Raw genomic sequence first — 27,175 nt, forward strand, 5'->3', positions numbered from 1 at the left:
CAGCAGAAGTTCTGACTTGGAACATGCGCTGATGAAAAGGGACTGAAGACATGGTCGGTCCGCCCCACCCTTTATTGCTTCGGGCTAAACCATGAGGCAATGCTAGGGTGCATGCATGGAATGATGGACATTACTACTTTGAAAAGCTCCAGCTCTGGGCACATGGCATATGCATACAACCTCAGTGGAATGCAATAGGGACCATCAATTGAAGAAGCATCAATGAGGCCCCTGATTCTTCAATGATTTATGCTCGGGAGGTCTACCTGTGAGGACTTCATTCCAGGATTGTGGCCTGAGTTATCACCTTAGGATTTGGCTCCTGTGTTATAAACATCTTTTAAAATTTACCTAACATTTTATTTTATTTTATTTTTAAATCCTTATTCAGTAATCAAGTCGTTTAATAAACAGCCCATGGTAAGAACTCTGCCTCTCATGCAAAACTTAGATTTCTTTTCTCAGTCATCTGTGCCTATAGACTTAAACGCTATAGAATCTTACAGTGCTCTGTTCTGCTGAGTGTCCCAGCACAACTGTACATGGATAGTCTGATGGACAACTGTACATCTGGAATAAGAATCAGTACTGAACAGGAAAAAACTTTCATACAAATGAATCACTAAGCCAGTAAATATGTAAGAAGAAGAACAAAAACATTTTTAAAATTAAATATACCACAAACAAGTGACAGATTTAGCAAACTCTCTTTATTTACAGGGAAATACATATACACATATATTCTGTATATGTACACATAGATTTAAGTACTATATATATACATATATGATTTCCACATACTCTACAATAAATACTTTGTAGTTTTTTAAATAGTTTATAGAGCTGGGTAAAACTACATGGCAATAAAATTGTGGCTTACAGCTAAGTTACAAAAGCACCAAACACTGAACATATAGAATATAGTAATAAATACTAGCATATATACAGCTAAATCTAAGACACGCTATACAGAACACAAAACAGAACATTATGTAGGTATCAGTAAGCAAACCAAAACTCATCTGAAACCCAAAGACCATTTGTATGGAATAAGCTGTGACAGGAAACTTTTAGATTTTTATAAACAAATCCACATTTCTAAACTTGTAACTTTAAGACAAAAACAAATTAAACATTTTCTTTAACAAAGGATTTTTCTGTATGAGGCTTTGCAATAAATAAGAATAAAGAAATAATCTAGTGAGTGATATCCTTTCTGATTTGACATATGGTCTATCTAGTTGTTGTTCCAGAAGCACAGCTGCTTTAGCAAAACTTCTTATATTTATGTACCTTTCTGTCAGTGCTCATCAGTTCGTATGTAACAAACAGCTCTCTCCTTTCCAGCCAATCCCTTTCCAAACCTTGGCAAAGAGCTGTGACATCAGACACTAAACTGTGACATCAGAAAAGAGAAGCAGAAGTTCGCTTCTTTTTACACACGTGTCTTGGTAATCAGCAATGGTGGTAAAAAAAATAACCAAAAAAAAAGTCATTTTTGCTTGATCCTGAACTGTTGAAACTGATTTTGCCATTGACTTCAGGGGAACAGTATCAGTCCCTACGTAAGCAGCATACAGGGCCAGATCCTCTGGTGGTATACATTTATACCAGTTGAGGATCTGGCCATATGTTGAAATGTGCTGTACTAATGGCAGTGGTTTGTAATCTTATATGTGGTGTCTAGATTTTCGTTGACCTTTCATTTTTCAGGGATTGTGGTTTTCTTGTCTTAAAAGATACTAACTAGTTTAACTGGGTTTCATGAAAAAGAAAAGCATGTGTTATTGGGGTATTGGCCTTCTCTTGGGACACTTTTCCATTTCCAGGAAGGTAATAAATCAGGATGTGCTGGATAGCAAGATGTTAAGGCAAATACTTTCCTTTAAATGGAAACCACACTCTTATTTATTCTGGGACTTATTGAACATGGACCATGTTTTTCCAGGGTACACTTATATTCTATTACCACCTTAAAACTAGTACCGATATAGATGTAAACATCTGAGTATAAATCAAAACAATGGTGACCACAATAGGGAAAAATGTACACCAAACCTGTATACTTGGTGGGTCTAACAAACTAAGGATCATTGCATTTCCACAGGTAAGAATTTGAAGAAACTGCTCTTCCATTCCAATGACTATGCATTACTGCCGAAACCCAGAGTAGGAATTCAATTCTCTTTCATTTCTTTAATAGAAATAGCATTTTATTTAAATATTAGGACTCAATTCATCAAATCCTCTGTGTGTGACAGTCCTGTTGACATCAATTGAAGAGTTGTTGAAATTGAGTTTTGCATGTGGAGAGCTTCCAGGCCTGGCCCAGTTGTCTTCCTCTTATTGTTTGTTGTTTGGGAACTGTAGGTGCTAACAAAATACAATCAGGATTGGGACCCTAGGATGCGAGGTGCTGTATATACCAGTAAACTATCTCGCTGCATCTGCTATCTAAAGCAGCCCTTTAAACCTACTTCTATAAAGATAACTTTCCAGATCAGTGTTTAGCACATGCATAATTTTGTTCCTCCTTGCCACATTTTGTTCATGTCTGATATTTCTCTTATTATTAACAACATAGCCAGAATGTAATTGTGTTAAACGAAAAGGATTGTTACATAAACAGGCTGAATATTTATGAAACAGCACAAACATCTACAATTTTTTTAAAGACATATTTAACCTGATAGGGAAGCACTGTCCTCTGCAGACGATTAAAGGAAACTCATATTTATGACCAGTGCTGTATTTCTACAGTTACTCAGCATGTGAATTACATCAGCCAGAGGACAAATAGGGCGTCTCACTATGGTAATTATAATCGGGGCAGACCTTTTGCACCAGTTTGTAATCTACACTGTAAAAAGCGATGTAAATGCAGATAACTTTAAATGGTTTAGAACACAACCATGAAACATGGCTTTGTGTCTGCTCTTGGTAGCAGATCTTTGAAGGGTCAAAATTGCACAAGGCAGTTTTCTTAGCCCGATCTGTTTTTTCATACTCAATTCGGCAGTTGAAGGACTTGGATTCCTTGGTCTCCAGCGTTGACTGTGGAGAAGATTCAAATTCCACCACCTTGGAAGGCGGCACCAGGCTTACAGAAACATTTCCAAGACCTGTTGAGTTATGTCGGAAATAAACACTGAAGGTTCCATTGCCATGATCAACAATTTTCCCTGTGATGAGGAGGTTTAGTTTAACAGTTTTGATGTTGGAATGGAAGTCGCCCCACCCAAACATTTTCTTGAATTTCCCAGTTTTTACTATTGGTCTGCGCTTAGTCCGTGCAAGAGATTCTTGAACCTCAGTGATGTTGGCTAACCAATCCCAAAAGTTTTCTATGCTGTCTGAGTATGACATCTGGCCATGTTTCAACACTGGAGATGGCTTAACAAATAGGCGTAAAGGGTTGATGATCCTGGAATGGACAACGTTGTTGACCAATGTCTCTGCAGCATCTTTGTCTTCCCAATCCAGCACTTCTGTGGCATGGACTATTTGTTTAGTGTCACAAAATATCTGTTTCAAAAGAGAAAAAGTGAAAATAAAAATGTGAAGATAATGGGGTGGTTATTAATATTTAGTTGTACATAAATAGGGTCCAAGCCCTTAATTGCATGACTAGCCTTTACATGTAATCCCATTCCAGAGGACTACTCTGAGTAAATACTACTGCTATGATTTCCAGGACTAGGGCTCAAAGGGAAAAGACTGATTTCTTAACCTCAAGAGATTAGTGTCTTAGAGGTAGAGTGAAATGGCAAAGCAGAATTTTCTGTTACTATTTTCATTTGCCTAGTGTCTCTTCCCCACCATCCCCTTCAGATCCTGTTCTCTAAAGACTGTCTGTTTATAATGTCCATACGTAACTTTCTTTTAGTTGTGCTGTACCTGTTAATGCCTTTTATATTGGTCTGTGCCTAGTAACTTACCTTGTGCAATACACTGTAGTAGGAAGAGGCCCTGAAACATAAGCCCTTGTATCAGAGGCCTGGTATGAGGCCTGAGGCCTCGGCTAAAGTAGTGGTCAAAACTTTGCTAATATAAAGCAAAATCAGGCTGTGAACTAGAGGCAGGCCCTGCTCACAGAATCTGTCAAGAATAGGGGTGATACTGCAAAAACACATATTCCTAAGAGGTGCTAGGCACAGAGCACTCACGCAAACGCATTCCAGAAGGATGGTACCAGAACACCTTGATACCAACACATTCCCTAAAGATAACAGGAACACACTGACCCATTCTAAAAATAAGGTCAGTGTGATGGATAGAGATGTACAAGGTGATGGGTGATAACCGGCTACATCAGAGGGTGTCGACTAACTATGTCAGAGGGGCAGTATGTAACTTGTTTGTCTTGATGTATAAAATGGAGTCTAAGAGGGAGTGTCTTTGGCTAGCCGAAGGATAGTGGAAAGTCCTGCCACTAAATAAGCTACGTCGATTGTCCCGGGCATACACGCATTGAGTGTACTTGTAGCAAGTAGGGATGTAAAAGGTTAACTAGTAAGACTAATGCTTTAGTCTTACAGGTTAACCTGCCTTAACAGTTAATCCTGGGCCAACCGGCTGGATTGGCCCCAGCCACTTAATCGGTTAACCGTTTAAATGACATATTTTAACCATTTAAACGGTTAACTTTTAAAATGGTATTTACATTCTTAGTAGCAAGTATAAGGCACCAATACTGTGCTCTGTTGACAATAAACCTAATCAAGTTCCATCGCTAAGAACTTAGTCTGTGGTTATTGGATAGTTCGATCAGAGCCTGCTGTACAGGCTATCTGGCCAGAGTCAGTACAGCACGCAGAGAGAACACACACTCAGCCAACATCTGACCATAAACATCATGTAAAGTTAGCACTCTACTCACAAAAAGACATGGGTATCTAACTGACATTTTAGCTACCTAAATCCCAGAATGAGGCCAAGTGATTCCTAAAATCCACACTCTCCTGCTACTGACCTCACTCACTCGGCACCTAAATTTTTGTTGTAAACATTCTCTAGGCACCTACATTTCTGTCTCTGCACATGCATATTGCTGCCTCCCTCTAGGCATCTGGATGCCTATGCCCTAAAGCGATGCACAAAGCAAGGGGAAGATAGGTGTTCCTTCGCCTAACTTGCCTGCAGGGCTCAATCCAGTAAGTGTACTCAGACCTTGCCTACCAGATCAAGATGAGCTCACACAACACAGCTGGGTGTGGAGGAGGAGGACCACCTCTTCCATAATTGTTCGGTCAGTGGCTAGGTACTAATCTGGGATGTGGGACACCCCAGTTCATGTACCTCATTCCACTTGAGAGGGATAAAGGATTTCAGCAGGGATCTGACACCTCTGAGTTAGGGTTCAAAAAAGAACTAGATGGGTTCATGGAGAATAGGTCCATCAATGGCTATTAGCCGGGATGGGCAGGAATGGTGTCCCTAGTCTCGGTTTTGCCAGAAGCTGGGAATGGGCGACAAGGGATGGATCACTTGATGATTACCTGTTCTGTTCATTCCCTCTGGGGCATCTGGCATTGGTCACTGTCGGAAGACAGGATACTGGGCTAGAATGGACCTTTGGTCTGACCCAGTATGGCTGTTCCTTTGAATGCCCTAGCCACAGGATATGGACTATAGTGTATTTTGATGTGGGGCTCCTTCAGTCTCTCCTACTATGCATAAATAATTTTAAAAAGTTATTGGAGCAGGGGGACTGGATTCTAGGTCTCCCAGGTGTGAGCTCTAGCAATCAGGTTATAGAGCAATTCTCATGCTTGCTTACATGTGTGCTCGTGCTCTGTCTCTCTGGCCCAATGACTCTTTCATTAGTTATCCACAGTGCCAGAGCTTCAACAGGAAAGACTGAGGACTTTTCTACATGGTGTGGTAATATGTCTATGGAGGGGTGGGGTATGATTTCTAAAGCAGATTCATGTGTTAGACATAAATTGGTCTGTGTAGACCCTATTGGTGCGCTTCAATGTAGTGCTGTTTGAAATAGTACTATATTAAAGTGCACAAGGAAAGCATTAGTGGACACCAGCAGGGTCTACATGGGGCCAATCAGTGCATAGCACATTAGTGAGCTTCAGAAATCGCACTCCCCCAAATAGTGCATTATCCCGCGTGTAGACAAGCTGTGGTGGAGCTCTACATGAGACTATTCCAGAACCCAAGGGACTAGGACTCTCACCTGAGGGCTGGTAGATTCCATGTGAGAGGGAGAAGGGATTTGAACAGGGGAGGGGCACATGAATGGTGAGTCTCCCACATTCCAGGTGAATAATGTAACCGTTGGGATAAAAGTTATGAGAGAGGTCCTCCACACTGCTGCTGCCTGCAAAAATGGCATAGGTGTCTACCTCCAAGAAGATATTTGCAGCTGAGAATACCAAGCAGAGGGCGGCACCTCCCTTTATTCTGGGTTTAGATACCAAGTTCCCTGGAGGGGCAGGGTTTAGGACACACCCCTTAGTTTGGCACCTGCTACTGGCTAGGTTAGGTGAGAAGCTAGCATGCTGGCTTTTGTGAATCCTATTCTGAGATGCCTCTCTCTCATTCATTGTATAAAAAGTAGGAGTGCAAACTTCAGAAATATGTGAATCTCATTGATCTGAAGCTGATAAAATACGGTGAGTGTGTGTGCTCTTTCAGAATAGCTTAGATGACACTTCCTTCAAAAATATAGAAATATGTGTTATTTTTGTACAATTCTGGGGCAGGCCTCAGTATAAACAAAAATGTTCTATAGTGATACTGTATAGGCATGCCATATCTTTAGCACTTTTCAGGATCCACTTTCTTGAATGTATAATGAAATCCATCCTTTTCAATGTTTCACTTCTCCCATCTTCTCACCTTGCAAAACACAGAAAACTAAAAGGCCCTAGTCTGTTATGTTCCCTTTACAAACACTCATGTTTTCTAGTAATAAGACTCTAAAACAGCATCTGAACATACACAGTTACTTTTTACAGTCTTTTTATAATGTAAAAATTGAGATGAACCTGAATCAAAACCTTCAGTCGAATGTTGAAGGGGGTTCAGAATATGAGTCTGCATCTCCGTTTACATCTACAGCTGACTCCCTCTCTGTACAACATACTAGCCCAAAACTTGCCAGCTTTGAAATCTGGATCCAAATTTACCAGCTAGACCCTATCTCTAATTAAAAATGAATAAGCACATTTCATTAAGACTCCAGTTAGGAAAGGGGAAAAAAAACAATAAAGATCACTCCTAGGCAGAGACCTTGTATGTCAAGTTTCTGCCTCTGGACTCATTTTTTAGGGCTGAGTTATCAACTCATAAATATAGGGGATTCTAATGGAAACACTGACAGATGGTTATCTACAATAGCACGAAAAGGATTGCTGTAATGATACGATGGAAACCTGTCAATATGATGAAAGGGCCTGGGTGAAGAAATGGCATGTTTATGTATGGCTCTTTAGCCACTCGCAACCTTGCTCACAAGTTAAAGAGCAGCGGGATGGTTTGGGGAATAGCACTTTCCCAGCACAACTTGCCATAACCACTGCTAAGCAAATAACTATCAGCTGCCTTGTTACAGAAACGCCATATTGCTCGGATGAAACAAGAATGGATCCACACTGTCACCCAACCCTCAGTCCAAAACCTGCCACGAACCTTTTCTGAAAAATGAAAAAAGGTAACTCTTTTGCTGCACTTACAGATTCCAACTGGGGCCCAGAAGTAGCAATGTTGAAATACCATGATGGAGGCTGTTAAAACCATGTTTCCTGCCTGCCTGGAAACAGGAGGGCTCCCGGAAACTCATCTCTGGGCCTGTTCTGAGCAAGGTTTGATGACTCCCTGGTTAAAATGCAGGTGCCCAGTCTGCACTTGTGCCTCTACTCTTAATGGCAGCTGCACTGGTGGGAGCAATGGAGGAAACTAAGAAACAAAGCGTAGAACAGAAATTGATGAGGTTGGCCGTGAACATGTTGTGTGTCTACACTCAAACTGGGAAAGTAACAGGGCAGCTCAGAGTGTTTTGCCTTTTGCCAGGGGTGTAGGCTTGCACACAATTGTCTTTCTCTGCCTAATTCAGCACACCCCCCCCTTTTTTTTGCGCACCTTATATTGGAGTCTCTAACTGTGCTTGTGACATCTGTTTGACCAGACTTTTTTTCTCCCAGTTCTCTTTGTAGTAAGAAATCCTAGAAGGGTTGCCTAACATACTGCTGGTGATGCTCTGTGCATTTCGTTAAGGTGCTCTATCTCACAATGAGACAGTATGGGGCTGCTGACCACATTGTCCCAGAATTCACTGCTACAGCATGGTGGGTGTGGATACACAAACTGCATGGTTATGATGTGAAAAATGTAACTGTATGGACACCGCTCAGCTGTTTGTGCTGCAACAGGGTCAAATGCGTGACACAAACTGCTAACAAAAACACAACTCTATTTGTGGCATCAATGGGGCTTTAGAGGGTGAGCTATCATTAATCAAGGTGCTGGGATCACAACACCGTATTGTGTTAAACCAGTGGCATCTGATCACATCACATTACGTAAGAGCATGCGGTATATTAAACCCCCCATGATTGTATTCACAAAGGATAATCTGACATGTTCCTGTAACAAAGGTGACACAGATGACTGCATCTGACAATTTTCTGTCTATTTTTGCACAATATCCAAATAGCCGGTTATACAAATCATTGAGCTATGGGAATGAATATTCTGGTGCAAGGAATATTTTACTCAGGGGGAGAAGGAAGAAATAAACATTGCTGGAAGTGGTGAATAAAACCGTAAACTTTTAATATCGGACTCCACCTCCATTCCTATTGTTATCTTGTCACACTAATTCCATTGAGAGAACAAGGCTCAGCAGCTGCAAAAGTTGAGGTGAATCAGTTGCTTGAAAGGAGGCTACACCAGCTCTTACTAGGGAAATGCTTTATGTTTTGAAAATGTTTAGTTTAAAAATGTTGCTAACAAAGAAAGACTTGACTTTGGACCTGCCAGGGCAATGTACCACAGGAACCCGGGAGAGGAATATGGTGAGATTGTTAGAAATATGAATTTCTATCTGTGCTTTTCTATCTATAACTTTATTTTATTTGTGCAGATTCTTTTATTTTCAAGTCAAAAGGTTTTACAGAATAGAAGAACAGAACTCTCCAAGGGTTCATTTTCCTCTCTACATTTCAAAGGCTCCGTATTTGATGACAGCTTTTTGTTATTAGTGAGCACAGCCCAGTGCCTTTTGTTAAGTTGTTTATTCACTTTGGTTAGCAATTTACAGGAAATAAAAAAATCGGTATTAAAAGAATGCAGCACATGCTGGAAAACTGAATTCCTCAGCATCTCACCTCCAGATTCTAGCTACATTTTGCTGTGTAGCCTTCCTTGTAGTGAAGATCATTGTTGTCTGAATAGTTGAAAACTCTTGTTTAGTAAAATGAGAGAACTTGTGTCTTTTAATTTGTTTGCCTTCAGCAGTAGGTCCCGCTCGTTGCACCTGCTTTTGCTCATTCCCCTAAAGCCAGTCATAGATTTTGAGGCCGGAAAGGATCATTAGATCATTCTAGTTTGACACAGACCTTAGAATTCACTGTTACCTCTGTCTTGAGCCCATATGCTTGTTTGACCGCAGCATATCCTCCAGAAACGCACCTTGTCTTGATCTGAAGGTATCAAGAGATGGAGAATCCACTACTTCTCTTGGTAGTTTGTTCCATATGTGACTTATTTCTAATTTGAATTTGTGTGGCTCTAATTTCTAGTCACTGCTTTCTGCGATGCCTTTCTTCTACACTAGATTGAGGAGCCCTTTCATACCTGCTATTTTCTCCCCATGATGGCACTTATACACCACAACCAAGTTTACTTGATTAGAGACATGGGGTAAAATTCTTGCCCAATTTAAGTCAATGAGAGTTTTGTCACTGACTTCAGTGGAGAGAGGATTTCATGCCTGGTCTCGCTTATGCAGCTCCCCATGAAGTCCATCCCTTGCTCATGGTTTTCTTCCTCCCAGGCTTTGTCTGCGAAAGAAGGCTAAACTGCAGAATGCCCTAGTCTGGGTGAGTTTTAAGCTGATTCCATATTTTGGACACTGGTCCTATTTATATTTTTACTTCATTTGTTTTGTACATCCTCCCAGCCACCAGAGCTTTTCATGTGGGTGACTTTTTAAAATGTCATATTAAATAAACAGAAGATGATAAGAATTGTATCCTTGTAAGGGTCGAATTGTTCTGATGTTTCCAGGGTTTTGCTCCAAGTTATCAGTCAATCTTGGGACATGGTTTTTACAGCTGATCAGTGAGAGAGGCACCAACTTCATCCCTGCCAGGGTCATTTCAAGTCTCTCAGAAATGAGTGCAGATGAATCGGGGAAGGGGAAGAAATAGTTATCGGAATAAAATAGATCTGAACCATTATTCCATCCACTAGTGATGCTGCTGTGATCCTTCTAGCGTATCACTGAGCTGGCGGGGCGGGGAGCGGGGGGGGTCCTAAGAGGGCCAAGATTGTTGTCAACCTCTTCCAGCTGCCTGAATGAATCTTATCAGAGCTCCACTTACGTGGGAAGCTAGAGTCTGGAGGTAGCTCCTAACTCACTCAGGACTTGTCTACATTTGAAATGCTATAGCAACATCACTGCAGCTGCACCTCTGTAGCGATTCAGTGTGGGCGCTACTTAGGCTATGTCAGTACTACGGACCTTACAGCAGCACAGCTGTAATGCTGCAGCTGCACCGCGGTAAGGTCTCCTGTGTAGCTGCTCTATGCCGGCAGAAGAGCTCTCTCTCCCACCGGCATAATTAAGCCACCCCTGAGTAGCAGTAGCTATGCTGGCGAGTGATGCTCTCCTGCCGACATAGCGCTGTTCACACCTGTGCTTTTGTCAGTGAAACTTTTGTTTCACCTGACAGACGAGTTTTGCCGACAAAAGTGCTAGCATAGATATAGCCTTAGGAAAGCGGTTCTCCCCGAGAGGCGGTAGCTATGTCAATGGAAGAATTTTTTCAACAACCTAGTGCTGTCTAAAGGAGGACCTAGGTCAGCTTAACTACGTTGCTCAGGCTTTTTCACACACCCTGAGCAACACAGTTAAGCTGAATGAATTTTCTGCTGTAGCCCAGGCCTCCGAATGCTGTACCAGTACCATGGTTTTATTTTGAAAAATAGATATTCATGTTCACACTATAACTTCTTATGGTACTTCTCTGGCTTCTTCATGCTAATTTCAGTATGTCTGCAGTCTTTTATACTGTGTATTGCAATAATAATGCAAAACCACTGAACTGGTGGAACAAAAACCTGAGCTTGAAAAAAGGGGAGAGGGAGAGAAATTGCTCTGCTTTATCTGTTTGAACATTCAATGATTTCAACACATTTATCAAATTTTAAATAATTTATGCCTTGACAGGGCTTATCAATTTTGCAAAGCACACACATTAGCTAGATACAATGCTATCATATTTGCTTTTTCAGCATCTTACACTTGAGCTCAACAAGATTAATAAAAACTCAGACCTTCATCAATTAAACAGAAAAATATAAAATTGTATTCCATTACAGCCTTTTTGGTATGAAAATTATGACAGATTCTAATAATTCATCACAACAAGCTGAGCTTGAATTTTATTGATAATTAAATGTGTTTCTCCCAAAGGCCGAGACTGTGATGGGTTTTATGGTAGCAGATGTGACTGCTGTCAGGAATGCTGTAAGGAATTTAGGAATTAAGGACCATCTTCTATTAACCAGACCACACAGAAGAGCCATATTTGATGCTATCTAGTCACAGACATGTTTTTCAGAATTTGTTGTGCGCCCATATGCTTTCATCATGATAAAGATTTAATTCACATTCCAGGGGCATTACTGGCTGGGAATGAAGGCCCTGATTCAGCAAAGCACTTAAGGACATGCTTAAGTCCATCCCTATTCTGCAAAGCATATGAATGGATAATTAAGTGCTTTGTTGAATCAAAGCCTAAACTGTTAAACATGTCAAGTGACTGAGTGAAATCACTAATGGCTCTTCTGTGTTGTCCAGTTAAAAGAAGAGGCTACTTTGCCAAAACTGACCCACCAACTGGGTAACTGGCAAATATGAGACTGCTGGATTACACAGATTAGCAAATTTAAGTGTCTAGCATTTACATTGATTAAATGAGTAGTTACCAATACAGCTGATGAAAAATTTTCTATCTAAATGTTTCTGGTGGACAATGCAGCTTCCATAAAATCAAAATTTACCTGGGGAAAACTTTGATTTTTCTGATGATTCCGTTTTCCATTGGGAAAATCTAAATGAAATATAATTTGGGTCAATCTGAATCAGAACATTTTGGTTTGTTGAACAGAATAAAACACTGCATTTTGGCTTGATTCATCATTGAACCAGATCTGTCTGAGCTACCCGGTGCTTCATGGGGGTGCAGTTCAGGTGCCTTATGCCTTTGTTCTCCTTTATAAGCGGGGCTTCCTGGCTGGACTACATTTCCCAGGATGCACAGGGATCTCCCCTCTGGTTGAACTGCTGTGACATCGTGGGGAGATGTCCTCATCCAGCCTAAAGAGAAGAATGGGGCATGAAGAACCTGAACGACAACTCTCATGAGGCATTGCAGTAGCTCAAACAGATGCAGTTCAATGTTGAACAGAGCAAAAATGAAATGCTTTTTAATTTTTTAATGGAAATTTTTCAGAACTTTCTGTTGGTTGAAGAAAAAAATCAGTATTTCTACTTTTCACCCCAATTCTGGATAAAAGCAAATATTAAAATATCTGAATTTTCCAAGTGATGGACATTCTGATTTTTGACCATCTTTGATTCCCAGACACTTATACTGTGGTGTTCTGAAAATTGTGTTCAAGTTATGATCTGTCACTTTAGATTCTCATGGGCTTTCCTGTCCTGCTTGTAGGTATGGGGCTCTGTAGGGAAGCATGCAATCTGGGCTTGCCAGCAGCCAGCCTAGAATAAGGCATGGGGGCTGAGTTGTGGCTCTCTCTTTATGGAGCAGCCTGTTTTGTTTCTTTTTGATTTGGGGTGGTTGTGTGTTATTCTGGATTCTAAGAAATCAAGAAGTGTTACATTATAGCCTTCCAGCAACAATAGTTGTTTTTATGTAACTACTCTGTGTGCACACTGTGAAACATAATAGAGAAAACTGGTGATGAGGATGTATTAAAAATAAAAATGTAAAGCTAAAATGGCTATATATGGCAATATGAACCATTTCCAATTTAATGAAAGAGAGGACAATTTTGCAAGATATATTCGGAGAATTAAGCAGTATTTTTTATGCATGTGCTATAGAAGATACTGATAAAGGGCTGTTTTCCTAACGTTGGTGGAAAAAACAACTACTACTGTGCTTAAAGTTGTTTTCCACAAAAACCTGGTGAACTGGAGTATAAGGGCATAATATACCACGGGCAAATGTGAGCTAAACAACATTAGCTGAAGTCAGTGGAAGTTGAGTGTGTGCAATGACTTGCAGAAGGCACTTACCCTTTTGCCAGGATTGTGCCCTGTGTTTCCCTCCCTTGGTCCATTTTGTGTGAAACGGATGCAGATTATTTAATGACAATTATGTCGGATGATTACTGGAAATTATTTTTGAAAGGTCAATGGGGCGTGTAAATATCACGTAGCTCCCATACTTAGGAAAAAAGAGGAAGCTTTAGGAAAATACAACAGGCTTCTGAATTTGATTTAAGTTGTGGGGAACCTATTAGAATGACTAAAATGAGACAGTTTTGCAACGTAAGGGACAGTCAGCATAAACTCTCAAATGGACGCTCTCATCCAACTCTCTTATTTGAATTCTCTGAGTACTAAATTAGTAGATAGGAGTGAAATAAACATGGATATAAATTTTCCAGGGCTTCAACATTTTACCAAACACCTCTTCACCAGAGACAAAGTTCAGGGACCCTTAGCCTATACGACTTTCTCCAACCTCTGACACTTTCTGGGGTTACTATTTTTTTTAAAACTTACTAACACAGAGAAGTGGCTCCATACTCTCTCTCTCTCTCTCTCCCCCTCCCTCCTTCCCTCCCTCCCTTTCAGGAGTCCCAGTTTCCCCCTTTGTTTCCTCTTGTGCTTTATTCTTCAGTTCCTAAGTTCTGGAGACCCAACTCCCTGCTGTGCCTGGAGAACCTGTGGAAAGTCGAGTGCAGTACACACATGGTATCACACAATAAAAACAAGTGTGTTTTTAACTCGGGTTGAAACATCATTGATAACACGGCAACTTGGCTTTAACTTATCTTTCTATCTCCTATGCTTGACTTGGGCAGGGTGGACTCCAGTGTTTGGGCAGCATTTTGTCCCCCTGTGCATGCTGTGGAGTGGTCACAGAGCACAGCTGTTACCTGAGTAGCAAATCAGAGCACAGTTACCAATAGTTGTGCTAGCAATGATGGGAAACTCAGGGAAGGGGTGGCTTGAGCTCCAGAGCTTTGACTCAGGCCTCATCTACACTGTGGGGCGGGGAGGGGAGAAGATCGATCTAAGATAGGCAACTTCAGATATGACAATAGCATAGCTGAAGTCGACGTTTCCTAAATCGACTTAGAATCACTTACTTCGTGTCCTCACGGCGTGGGATCGACAGCCGCCGCTCCCCCATCGACTCCGCTTCTGTCTCTCACCGTGGTGGAGTTCCGGAGTCGACGGCAGAGCGATCAGGGATCGATTTATCGCATCTACACTAGACGCGATAAATCAATCCCCGATAGAATGATCCCTACCCGCCGATCCAGCGGGTAGTGTAGACATGGCCTCAGAATTCTACCCAGGGAGCCTCCTGAGAGGCTGCAGAGGGTTGGGTTGACTGAGAAGGGAAGAGGTCACTTATGAAAGCACTCTGAATGTTGAATAAGGTTTGGTTCTGTGGCCAGGACAGGGACAGAGGTTTCACTGGCCACGCGCTTTCACTGCATCTCACTTTCAGCAATTTTGTGCTCACTTTATCTGTCTTTTTAACTGCATGTTTCTTTGTTTCAGGCTCTCCTGTTTAAAGTATATTTTACAAAGAAAAAATTCAGGTGTACTGCTCATTGGCTATGGCAAAGCTATTATTATCCACTTAGCAATACCAGTCCCAGTTCTAACCGTAAAAATGTGATCCACAGCCACTTATTTCCTGATGCTCTGTTTCCTAGTACCTTGCCATTCATTGTGAGAGAAGATTTTCACTGTAAAATGCAAAACACCTGTGGTTTGAATGTGGGAAGAGTTGTTTAGGATTAAAACGGGGGCCAAAACTAGAATCTGTAATGTCAGGATTAGACCCTATATTTGCTAGAACTACACTAAAGAGAGAAGAATTATGGCTAATACAGCGGATAACGATAATACCCCAACAATACTAAAGACCCTCCCTATTTACTTTGATTAACAGAGCAATCTGAGTTTTGTTAGACATTTGTCCAAAACTTTGAATTAATTATTCCTCAATGTAAATGAAAAGATCACACACACATTGCTGCCACAGTTCAACCATGCTAATCAGAGCGAGATATGGGAGGTGGGAGTTAAGAAGAGAGGTTAAAACACATACCTTGGAATGCCCTTTGCTTCACAGTCTGGTTATTAAGGGCATTGAACACCCATTCCTAAACTGAAGCAGTTTTCATTTTGCAATTCACCCTCTTAAATTCTAAATAACAGCCAGCCACTCTGGCAGCCCTTCTACCTCTATTTAGAGATTATGGAATCTTTGTGTTACTGCTCTTGCCCAGTTAAAAACCAATAGTAGTCACTAATTTGGTTTTCATTTTCTTGATCAGTAGTCTCATTTTAAAAGATATTAAAAATATTTTCACTCTTTTTTAGGATATTCCCATTTCAGCAAAGATACACATTCAAAAGCAGAACATTGCAATACAGGGCCTCATTATTCAGAAGCGCTGAGCATCCAGAATCCCATCAAAAGTCTGTGAAAACTGTGGGTGCATAACACCTCTAAAAATCAGCCCTTTACTATATTTGGGATTTGCAAATTGCTTTGCAGCTGGGGAGTTTTAAAGCATCTACAGCTACTGCAACTTTGCTGCACTAATGAAAGGTGGCCAGAAATCTCCTGTTCAATAGATTATATAATTGGATTGCTTTAACAATTCTGTCTTGTCTCCTGTAGTTAAAACTAAAATGACAAGCTGCTTCAGCAAAAAAAAACACCCTCATGATCGAACTTTGCAGCCCATTAAATTTTCTGCTTGTAAATGAATCTTACAAAGAACTTCCCTCCCTGTAGAGAAGACACACAATAGTATCATCCCTGCTGACAAAACTGAATACAATCTCTGCAGCACAACATATTGCTATCAATGATTAGTGGTATGAGTTCTCCCAAAACCATATCTCTTCTGAATCTTTAGGGAATTGTCAGAGCAGTATAATAGGAAAGTGACAGAAAGGGAATGAGGAATGACAGACTCAAACTATATATCAGTATATTAATTGTGGATATTAATATTTCCTGACATCATACATCATTGTCTGAAAAGCTATTAATACCGATAAGTACAAATAGGAACTCAAACATCTGAAGGAAGGCATGAAAACAATTGCAAACTTTGCTCAGCTTGCCTGAAGATTTATTTAACTTTTAGCCTTTTTCAGATACCTTTTAAAAGTTGCCAGACTGACACACAAAATATAAATTGGAAATATAAAAGGAAATATATGGGTTCAGCACTGTTTTTGCTGCTAATGTTGAATATGGCAAATTCTTCCTTTAAGTTGGTGCTGGTAATGTGGGAACAACATGAGCACTTTGAAAGACACGTTGCCATTTTTTTTTCATGCAAAGCTCTAAGAGAAGAAATATACAGGTAAGGGTTAAGGAATCAAATAGAAAACTTTTGAAAGCACAAAGTAATTTTCAAACAAAATAACCATAAAAAACTCACACATTGTAAGGAGAGTGGTCACTTTAGATAAGCTATTACCAGCAGGAGAGTGGGGTGTGTGTGTGTGTGTGTGTGTGAGAAAACCTGGAATTGTGCTGGAAATGGCCCAACTTGATTATCATACACATTGTAAGGAGAGTGATCACTTTAGACAAGCTATTACCAGCAGGAGAGTGGGGTGCGGGGAGGTATTTTTTCATGCTTTGCGTGTATATAAAGATTTTCTACACTTTCCACAGTATGCATCCGATGAAGTGAGCTGTAGCTCACGAAAGCTTATGCTCAAATAAATTGGTTAGTCTCTAAGGTGCCACAAGTACTCCTTTTCTTTTTAGAAATATACTGGCTCCATGTTTGCAAACGTTCCGATTTAGGCTGTGAGCTCACTATATCTTCTAAACTAAGCAGATTTGGGCCTGTTCAGTGCTTGGATGAAAGACCTCAAAGGAAATGCAATGTGTCTCAGGAACCTGGGTTAGTTATTCGGTACAGAGCATTCTTTCCCCTTATGGGTCATTAGTGAATCAGTGTTGCAGAAGGGATGCTGCTTTTGGAAGTACTGCCTTTTAGATGTCATGAAAATGGAAGATCCCAGTGTCAGGGGTCATTAAAGATTTAATGGCATCTTTTATTACCTTTAGTGTGCTATCTAGATCCCTATAATTATTACAGATGGTCAACATTTTTCCAACAAACCTTTTTTCAATGAAAAATGGCTTTTTTTCACTAAATGAACATTTTTGCAAAAATGTTAACTTTGTTTAAATTGTCTATTTTTTGGTGAAAAAATGGGTTTTTCACAAACTTTTTTCTAAAAAAAAAAACAGAAAATTTCTGGGGAAAAAATTAAACAAAAATTGTTTTCTTTCCAAATTTGTTAGTGAAAAATGCTTTGTATTTCCCAACCTGCTCTAGTAATTGCGTTTTGCCTATCCTAAATGTTAGATTAATTGCTTGCATACTATGTATAGTATGATCTATATTTTGAATTAATCTACCTGTTCGCTGAGAACAGCCATTTTGTTTTCTGAATTGCTCCCACCTATTCTCAAAGAAAACACATACTGTAGTTTCTCAGGGAGACTTTACTTTTGTTCTTATTATTTTTCTTAATCTAACATAAATCTCTTTGGATTTAAAGTACATGCTTTACTCATTTGTCAGTATAAAAACATGTTTCAGAGTAACAGCCGTATTAGTCTGTATTCGCAAATAGAAAAGGAGTACTTGTGGCACCTTAGAGACTAACCAATTTATTTGAGCATGAGCTTTCGTGAGCTACAGCTCACTTCATCGGATGCATCGGATCCTACAGCATCGGATGCTGTAGCTCACAAAAGCTCATGCTCAAATAAATTGGTTAGTCTCTAAGGTGCCACAAGTACTCCTTTTCTTTTTAGTATAAAAACAGTTCTTCACACTCTTGTCCTAAACTCTTGTGTAGTGTTGCTGTGCTCCGTAAAACATGCCAGTGGAGATTACTTTCTCTACCACTGGAAAGCAATTTCTATATTGTTATAAAATGTCCTGTGATCTTTCTGAATAAAAAGTGCTATGCAAAATATTGTTCAGGAAGTCACTGTTTTTTGCATATTGTTTCTTGCAATTAGAGGCCATTATGGAAATTTTAGTTCAGTCAAATCTTATTTTTCTGTGAAAAGAATTTAAATATGAACTGAAATGATTCCTTAATACATTTAAAAAATCCATTTGGGATAGGAATTGGCATACTAGATCAGACCAGCAATCCATCTACTCTGGCAACCTGTCAGAGGCCAGTACCAGCTACTTCAGAGAAAGAAATCCTGTATTAGGCAGTTCTAGGTGTAACCTGCCCAAAGGCAGGGACAGGTAAGGCATAGGCACCATGGGCCCAGGCCTAAGGGTCCATCTCTTGGGCCCAAGCTTACTTTTTAAGCAAGTATTCAGTCCTCCTAACTACAAAGCTTGAAAACTGATGTGAGTGTAACAGATGCAGTGATATCTTCCTGAGCCTGCAGAGAACCTGGAACAATAGCTCTAGATAGTGTGATAAGGTTGCCAACCCTCCAGGATTGACCTGGAGTCTCCAGGAATTAACAATTAACCATCAATTAAAGATTGTCATGTGAAGAAACCTCCAAGAATAAGCCCAACCAAAATTTGCAACCCCAGGTGTAAACTTCTTTAGTTTAACAAAGAGAAGGTTATGGGGTGAATTGATTACATTCTATAAATAGCTACATGGGGAACAAATGTTTAAAAATGGGTTCTTTGCTCTAGCAGAGAAAGAGGTATAACACAATGCAATGGCTGGAAGCTGAAACTAGACAAATTCAGACTGGGAATAAAGTGTACATTTGGAAAGTAATTAACCACTGGAACGAGTTACCAAAGGTCATGTTGAGAGTCTCCATCACTGACAATTTTCAAATCAAGAGTGGATATTTTCTAAAAGATCTGCTCTCTGAGTTATTTTGGGGATGTTCTGTGGCCTATGTTATACAGAAGGTCAGCCTACATCATCACAGCTGCATCTCTTACAGATTAATACCATGATCCTGCTACCTGTTCTGCCTGGGACTTCTACGTATCAGGCCATGTGGTTCAGATGGCAGAACTGATGGCTTCAGAAGAAACTTGGGCCTAAACCAACTTCTTAAACGTATTTAGCTGAATTTTAGAAAAAGTTCCACCTCACTTTTTTTATGGCTCAATCCTGCAAGATGCTGAGATGCCTTCATCCCACACTGAAGTCACAATGCAACTTGCAGAAGCTGCTCAGCACCTCACAGAGCCAGGCCCTAAATTAGCTTTCTCTTATTGCAGATTAAAATGGGAACACGTAACACTCTTTGCCAAGCTATCACCTGCTGACCATCCGTCTGCTGAACTTTATAGATAATAATTTTCTCTCCTGCTTCTTTCTTTAATGCCTGAGGGATTTCACTTTACATTTGCTAAGATCAGTTAATTAAAATACCAATTTCAAACTGTAATTATCTGTTGGTTAGCATTGCTGGTTGAACCAGCAGTAGTGCCAATATGCTCCTAACTGCAGGAGAGTTCACAGATGTTCCAGTCCCCAGGAGTTTCTAGCAAGAGTAACTATAGCACTTTAAATCTCTTCCAAGGTTGCTTCTATTTGAGAATGTATTTTAAGAATAATAGCAAAGCTAACAATTAAGAATAGTTTATAGAGTGTGGGGGGGATACTTTCATGGAAATCAGTAGCATCCACAATAAATAAATCTTCTGATATTAGTGAAGTCAGCTATACTCTGCATAGCTTAAAAAATTTAAACTAGAAATGGGCCTGAATGTACATGGATCCAGACTGAGCCCCTTAGAATTTTGGAATCTGTTTGGGTTTGGATCAGAATGTTTGGGACTCTGGCTGGTCCACCTTGCGCATAAATACACAATACCAAAGATTGCTTTGAATGCCTATTTAACTCTGTACCATGACACCTCTTTTTATTTTAACTGCTTTATGGGAGAAAATTTTAATATAAAAAACCTAATCATTTTAGCAAGCTACAAGTACAGAGAGAAGCTGCAAATTTTGAGTGGATTTCAGAATGTGTATTATAACACGTAAGAGATCATTAACAAAGAAAAATATTAGTTATCTACACCCTCTGAGAGTCTAACTAATGAACCTCTAACAGCTGCTGTTGAAAAATCAGCAACACTATTACTATCAGTTTCAAGACAAAGCACAGCTGACAGATGTTTGAAGTGATAAATCAGTCTGCACAAGGATTTAAAATAACAAGCCCCAAATGGTCTTTAAAAGACAAAGGTGCTAGAGCAAACTATTTCCAGGCACTTTAGATACTGTCAAAAGTTTAAATCACTGATGCAATTATATTGCAAAACAGCAATGACCAGAGTTATAGATTATGAAATATCTAACAGTGATAGTACCTGAGCCAAATTTTGAAAAAGTTTTATATTCATCTTTGCTTTTGATGGCAGTATTGAGAACACCATGCTGCCCAGAATATTACTTCTGGGGATGTGTTATGAAAAGTTCACAGTGGGATGATGTATAAAATGAAAGCGAATTGCATTTTTCTTGTACATTTTAATTAATCCTATTTTAAGACAAGCAGTTATATCTTAATAGGCTTCGAACACCATTATTTAACTAAGTCATAAGCTTTTTTTGTTGCTTCATTGATGACTGAGACTCATAACACATTACCAAAGTGAGAAAGATAATTAAGAGCCCATTCCTATGAGGTACTGGGTGCTTTCAAACTCTGTTGGCTCCACTGGGCAATAAGGGTGGTGACAAGAGACCTCTAACATGAAATACAGACTTCTTGCACTTTGCTTCAACTTGCATTCATGCGTCTTACTAGATAGTGGGTAACCTTTATAGTTCAGTATGAGGATAAGTATTATGTACATGAAATAAAAATGCAGATGTTTACAACCTCAAAGCCTATGCATTTTACTCCTGATTCAAACAGAAGGTCATACGGATCTGGTCCTATGAGGTATTAAGTGTCTTCAACTCCCATTACTGGAATCCACCTAGGAAAATGGATCAAGATGGAATATGCTGGGCCCTGTGGTGTCCATGGCAGAACAGTGCTGCTCAATTTGCATTACTCTTATTCATCATCTTAAGGTAACACAATAGGTAGCTATGCTATGCTAGGAACACTAGAGAACCCAGCATGCAATGCTTATCTTGAGCTGAACTGTCCCAGGCACCTTCTGCATTTAATCCATGGGCCACACTGGTCATCCAAGCAGCTGGGACTAAGCTAATTTACACCATCTGAGGATCTGTTAACTTAGGTTTCAGAGTAACAGCCCTGTTAGTCTGTATTCGCAAAAAGAAAAGGAGTACTTGTGGCACCTTAGAGACTAACCAATTTATTTGAGCATAAGCTTTTGTGAGCTACAGCTCACTTCATCGGATGCATACTGTGGAAAATACAGAAGATCTTTTTATATACACAAACCATGAAAAAATAGGTGTTTATCACTACAAAAGGTTTTCTCTCCCCCTCCCCCCCCAATCCTAGTCTCCTGCTGGTAATAGTTTATCTAAAGTGATCACTCTCCTTACAATGTGTATGATAATCAAGGTGGGCCATTTCCAGCACAAATCTAGGATTTAACAAGAACGTCTGAGGAACTGTATGGGGGGGGGGGAGGGAAGGAATAAGAAAGGGGAAATAGGTTACTTTTTATAATGACTCAACCATTCCCAGTCTCTATTCAAGCCTAAATTAATTGTATCCAATTTGCAAATTAATTCCAATTCAGCAGTCTCTCGTTGGAGTCTGTTTTTGGAAGGTTTTTTGTTGAAGAATTGCCACTTTTAGGTCTGTAATCAAGTGACCAAAGAGATTGAAGTGTTCTCCGACTGGTTTTTGAATGTTATAATTCTTGACATCTGATTTGTGTCCATTTATTCTTTTACGTAGAGACTGTCCAGTTTGCCCAATGTACATGGCAGAGGGGCATTGCTGGCACATGATGGCATATATCACATTGGTGGATGTGCAGGTGAACGAGCCTTTGATAGTGTGCCTGATGTTATTAGGCCCTGTGATGGTGTCCCCTGAATAGATATGTGGGCACAGTTGGCAACAGGCTTTGTTGCAAGGATAGGTTCCTGGGTTAGTGGTTCTGTTGTGTGGTATGTGGTTGCTGGTGAGTATTCGCTTCAGGTTGGGGGGCTGTCTGTAGGCAAGGATTGGCCTGTCTCCCAAGATTTGTGAGAATGTTGGGTCATCCTTCGGGATAGGTTGTAGATCCTTGATAATGCGTTGGAGGGGTTTTAGTTGGGGGCTGAAGGTGACGGCTAGTGGCGTTCTGTTATTTTCTTTGTTAGGCCTGTCCTGTAGTAGGTGACTTCTGGGAACTCTTCTGGCTCTATCAATCTGTTTCTTCACTTCCGCAGGTGGGTATTGTAGTTGTAAGAATGCTTCATAGAGATCTTGAGCTGTAGCTCACGGAAGCTTATGCTCAAATAAATTGGTTAGTCTCTAAGGTGCCACAAGTACTCCTTTTCTTTTTGCGAATACAGACTAACACAGCTGTTACTCTGAAACCTATCTTGTAGGTGTTTGTCTCTGTCTGAGGGGTTGGAGCAAATGCGGTTGTATCGGAGAGCTTGGCTGTAGACAATGGATCGTGTGGTGTGGTCAGGGTGAAAGCTGGAGGCATGTAGGTAGGAATAGCGGTCAGTAGGTTTCCTTAGGGCTAACTAAGGTTAACTTAGGGCTATTCAATACTGAATTACTCCTGGTGCTGTTTTTAACCTATAGTGCCAACTTTCTGAAAAGGTGGTGGTAGTGGGGAGGGGGTCTATTGCTGTTCCCAAATTCAAAATGTACTTTCAACAAATAGTCTCCAATGTTTGTATAAAATTTGCTGTTCCAGGGAACACTGCTGCCAGCAAACACCTTCAGTAGAATATGTACTGAAAGGAAACACCAAAGGGTGTAAACAGAGACACAGCCAATTTATTGAAAAATGTAAAAAAGGAAGTAGAGGGAATTTTTGGCAGTGTTTTGCTCAACTCCAGTGCTAGGTCATGGGTCCTCTTGTAAACGAGAGTGAGACATGCTTCCTTCTTAATAACAATGTATTATTATTATGGAGTGTGATCCTGCCTCAGCACAGGAGGCTGGATTTGATCTCTCGAGGTCCCTTCCAGCCCTACATTTATATGATTCTATGGTCATACACACTTTTTTCCTTAGGCATACAAAATCAGAGTTCTACTTCCCTCCTTTCTCATCCTCCCCAGTGCAGATGGCACCGGCTGTATTTACTTGGGAGTAGGGAAGGGCTGAAAAATGCTGCTTCTCTTTCACTTGCCCCTTCTGTTGAGTCTAAAGACGTGGCACGCTGGAGTACTTGCAACAACCTAGACACTATTACGTTTGTTTGCAGTTTAGTCTGCAGAAGAGAAGAGTGAGGGGGGATTTGATACCAGCTTTCAATTACCTGAAAGGGGGTTCCAAAGAGGATGGATCTAGACTGTTCTCAGTGGTACCAGATGACAGAACAAGGAGTAATGGTCTCAAGTTGCAGTGGGGGAGGTTTAGGTTGGATGTTAGGAAAAACTTTTTCCCTAGGAGGGTGGTGAAACACTGGAATGGGTTACCTAGGGAGGTGGTGGAATCTGCTTCCTTAGAGGTTTTTAAGGTCAGGCTTGATAAAGCCCTGGCTGGGATGATTTAGTTGGGGATTGGTCTTGCTTTGAGCAGGGGGTTGGACTAGATGACCTCCTGAGGTCTCTTTCTACTCTAATAGTCTATGATTCGATGTGCACACATGTTGTTTGTGTTCTCATGCTGACGTCACATGCAACAGCATGGCGTGGTGTCTGTTACTATTCTCCTCATGTTATGCATGAAAGACCATGACAGTTTTCAAAATTTAATTTAAATCCTTTCCCATTCAAACCAACTAGCATAAAGTAGCATGCTGGGGCACTTCTTGCTCTCTTATTGACTGCCTACCTATGTGCATGCATGCTGCCTTCTTACACAAATTGCTTTTTTTTTTTTAAAAAAAAAAGAGAAATCACTGATCGAGATTATTATTATTATTATTATTTTAAAGGCAACACTATTACCCTCTGACTAGGAGCAGCCAGCCACATTGGCACCTCCTGTGCACTGCTCAATGTGCTGATCTTTCTCAACCGGGTTCTGGAGCAGCAGTAGTGACTCTACTTAAGTCTGTATGAGAGCTTCTCTTATAAACCCAATTTTAATCCCTTTTAATTTGTTCACCCCCTCCCATATCCCACTGAAATGGGGGAAAACCCTTCCTTTAAGCCTGAAAATTTGTAGTCTTATGTCCCAGGAGGATGTGGGGAGTGGGGTTAGAGATAAATTGGCTAAGGCATTTTGAAATTAGATCGGTTTCCTAAAATTGAAGGAGACATTTTTTGACCCACTTATCAATTTAAACATAACTCAGTTTCTGGATTAAAAAACAACAAATATTACACACTGTTAGTCCCATTAAAAACTAGTGCTTATACCTAATTTTTAATTTAGGCATGTTCATAAATCTTTGATGATTTTTGTTTAGGACCAGGGCCAGCTAGAGCTAATCCCCAAACAACAAAGTAAGTAATTTTCAAAGTGGTGGGCCCAAAACTTAAATTCCAATCTGTGCATATTTTATCAGGGTTTGAATGAGAATCATTTCACCGTCTATCGGGTAGCCGGATGGAGCAAACATATTACTTTGCTTTAAGAAAGGGATGGGGAGAGATGGCATAGGCATCCGGCTTAAGCCAGGAGAATGATATAATATCAGATACATACTCAATTTGGTCACTTTGAATAACTTTCAACTTGCAAGAGTATTCAGAGACAAAACACCAGTACTGTACTACATGAAGATAATTTCAAATCTAGTTGTTCTGCATAAACTGCCTCAAACTAGAAAAGGGACTCCAGTAGGTTAATCATCACACCTTCCTATTTTTAGTGTGAATTACTGTTAACTCCCCAGATACTGATTTGATCTCTTCCAGGGACTAATTTCTGTTCCAATTGGCATGTTTTTACTGGACTATTTCTATTGAGCACAACACTTTCAAACTGTGGAAGAGCCACATTAGCAATATGTTTATAGTTTGTTAAACAAGCGTCAAAGACAACAGATAGACATCAGAAAGGGGAGATCCTCCACCATGTTGCTTTAACCTCACAGGGAACTAAAATTTATGTTTTAATGAAAAAATTGTGTAACCCTGGACACAAGAATGCAGGAAGCAATCATTTGAGATTTTGTACTGAAAAAAGAAGTTTAAAAGAAAAGGCTAGAAAAAAGTAAAATACACAAACCCTCTGCTAGGGCACTGCAAATAACATTACTGTATCAACATAGACTACAAATTCTCACATTAGTGGGTCAATAACCTCTGTGTCTGTGCTATCTATATTAATAACTGCATACCCTGCAAAGGCTCAAATTTGAGTTCATTTTGTATACGCATAAAAGATGAAATCCTGGTTCCAACGAAGTCAATAGGGTCAGGCTTTCAGCACAAAAGTTTAGATGCTTGTCTGAATTATCCAAATTCTCCTCCTTCAATAGCTCCTATGACCTTCCCACAGGTTCCAGTCCTGTCTGCTTTCTGATGACAAAAGAAGTTTGATCCCTCTAGCAATGTGGGGTTCCTGTCTCCTTTTGGATTTTTTCTATCAAACATCATGTAGAGCTCTCTTGCAAGTACTGTACTTGTTTCAGACATGGAATTTGCTAATCTGAAAAGCAGCTGCTGCTTGTGCAGTAATAAGTTTTGTGTTTTTAAAAACAGATTGAACCAGTTTGGAGGAATCCATAGCTGCAAGCAAGATTTATATTTCACTGCCTAATGGACCACCTTCAGTACATGCCACTTACTACCATTAGGTTGGTGATAGGAGGAAGGGCTTTCTTTTTCAAATGGCCAAATCCTGAGCCACAAGCCAAACCAAAGTAAAATAGCTTTGTATATATGAACTATAAGGAGCTAGGGGAGAAAGAATCGTCAGTTCCCATTCAAAAGTAGGGTCTGAGCCACATGTGCCGCAGGGTCATTGCTGCTATCGTTGGGCATGAGGAGTAGTGGTTGAGGCATGCTACTCAGTCCAGGGCTGGATTTAGGGGCAGGCGACTGCCTGGGGTGCCGGCTTGGGGGGGCACCCGAGTTGCTGGTTGTTAGAGACAAAAGGGAAAATAGAAGTTTGAAGTAAAATGTTTCAGGTATTCCATATGTGGATTCATTTTTCACTAACCTCCTAGAATGTTCTGGATCTTTGTAGAATCTCATGGAACCTTCCAGACTTTCTGAGAACTACGTTTTCCTTGAACTTCCTAGAATGTTGTCCACCATGACCTCGCGGGTATATAAGGGGTGGAGCATTGCCAGTCAGTCAGAGAGAGGTAAGAACAAAATGAAGTGAAAGCCCAGCTGCGATATTGTGAATCTTGTTTTATTGTGTAATTGTGAAAGTGTACTTGTGTTTTAAGACCTGAAGAGAGTAAGCGGTGACTAATAAAGGATCTATTTAAAGAGACACCAGAGAGATCTATCAAACCACTATCTATGCAACAATACTGTTACTACTTTTGCCACGATTAACACGTAATGTTTGATGACTTTCTTAGACTGCGAAACATAGACTTTTGCTCTCCCTCATACTGTTTTCCTTTGTAGAAAATAAAAGATGCCCCCAAAGAAGCCTTCAGGGGCTTAATGTAGAAAACAAAAAGCTCAATTGCAATCTAGTTT

At 40.2% G+C, this 27,175-nt stretch overlaps 1 protein-coding gene across 2 annotated transcripts in view; it reads right to left on the reverse strand.

Moving 5' to 3' along the window:
• Positions 1–691: 691 nt before the first annotated feature.
• NXPH2 (neurexophilin 2) overlaps positions 692–27,175 on the reverse strand; it is a 60,007-nt gene continuing 33,523 nt past the window's right edge. For both annotated transcript variants that reach the window (XM_077830475.1, XM_077830474.1), the window contains exon 4: positions 692–3,525. In XM_077830475.1, coding sequence (XP_077686601.1) covers positions 2,782–3,525 — 744 coding nt within the window. In that variant the 3' untranslated portion in view covers positions 692–2,781. The remainder of the gene's footprint in view (positions 3,526–27,175) is intronic.

This window comes from Eretmochelys imbricata, chromosome 11 (genome assembly GCF_965152235.1).
Source record: "Eretmochelys imbricata isolate rEreImb1 chromosome 11, rEreImb1.hap1, whole genome shotgun sequence".
In the NCBI taxonomy this organism is placed as follows: domain Eukaryota; kingdom Metazoa; phylum Chordata; order Testudines; family Cheloniidae; genus Eretmochelys; species Eretmochelys imbricata.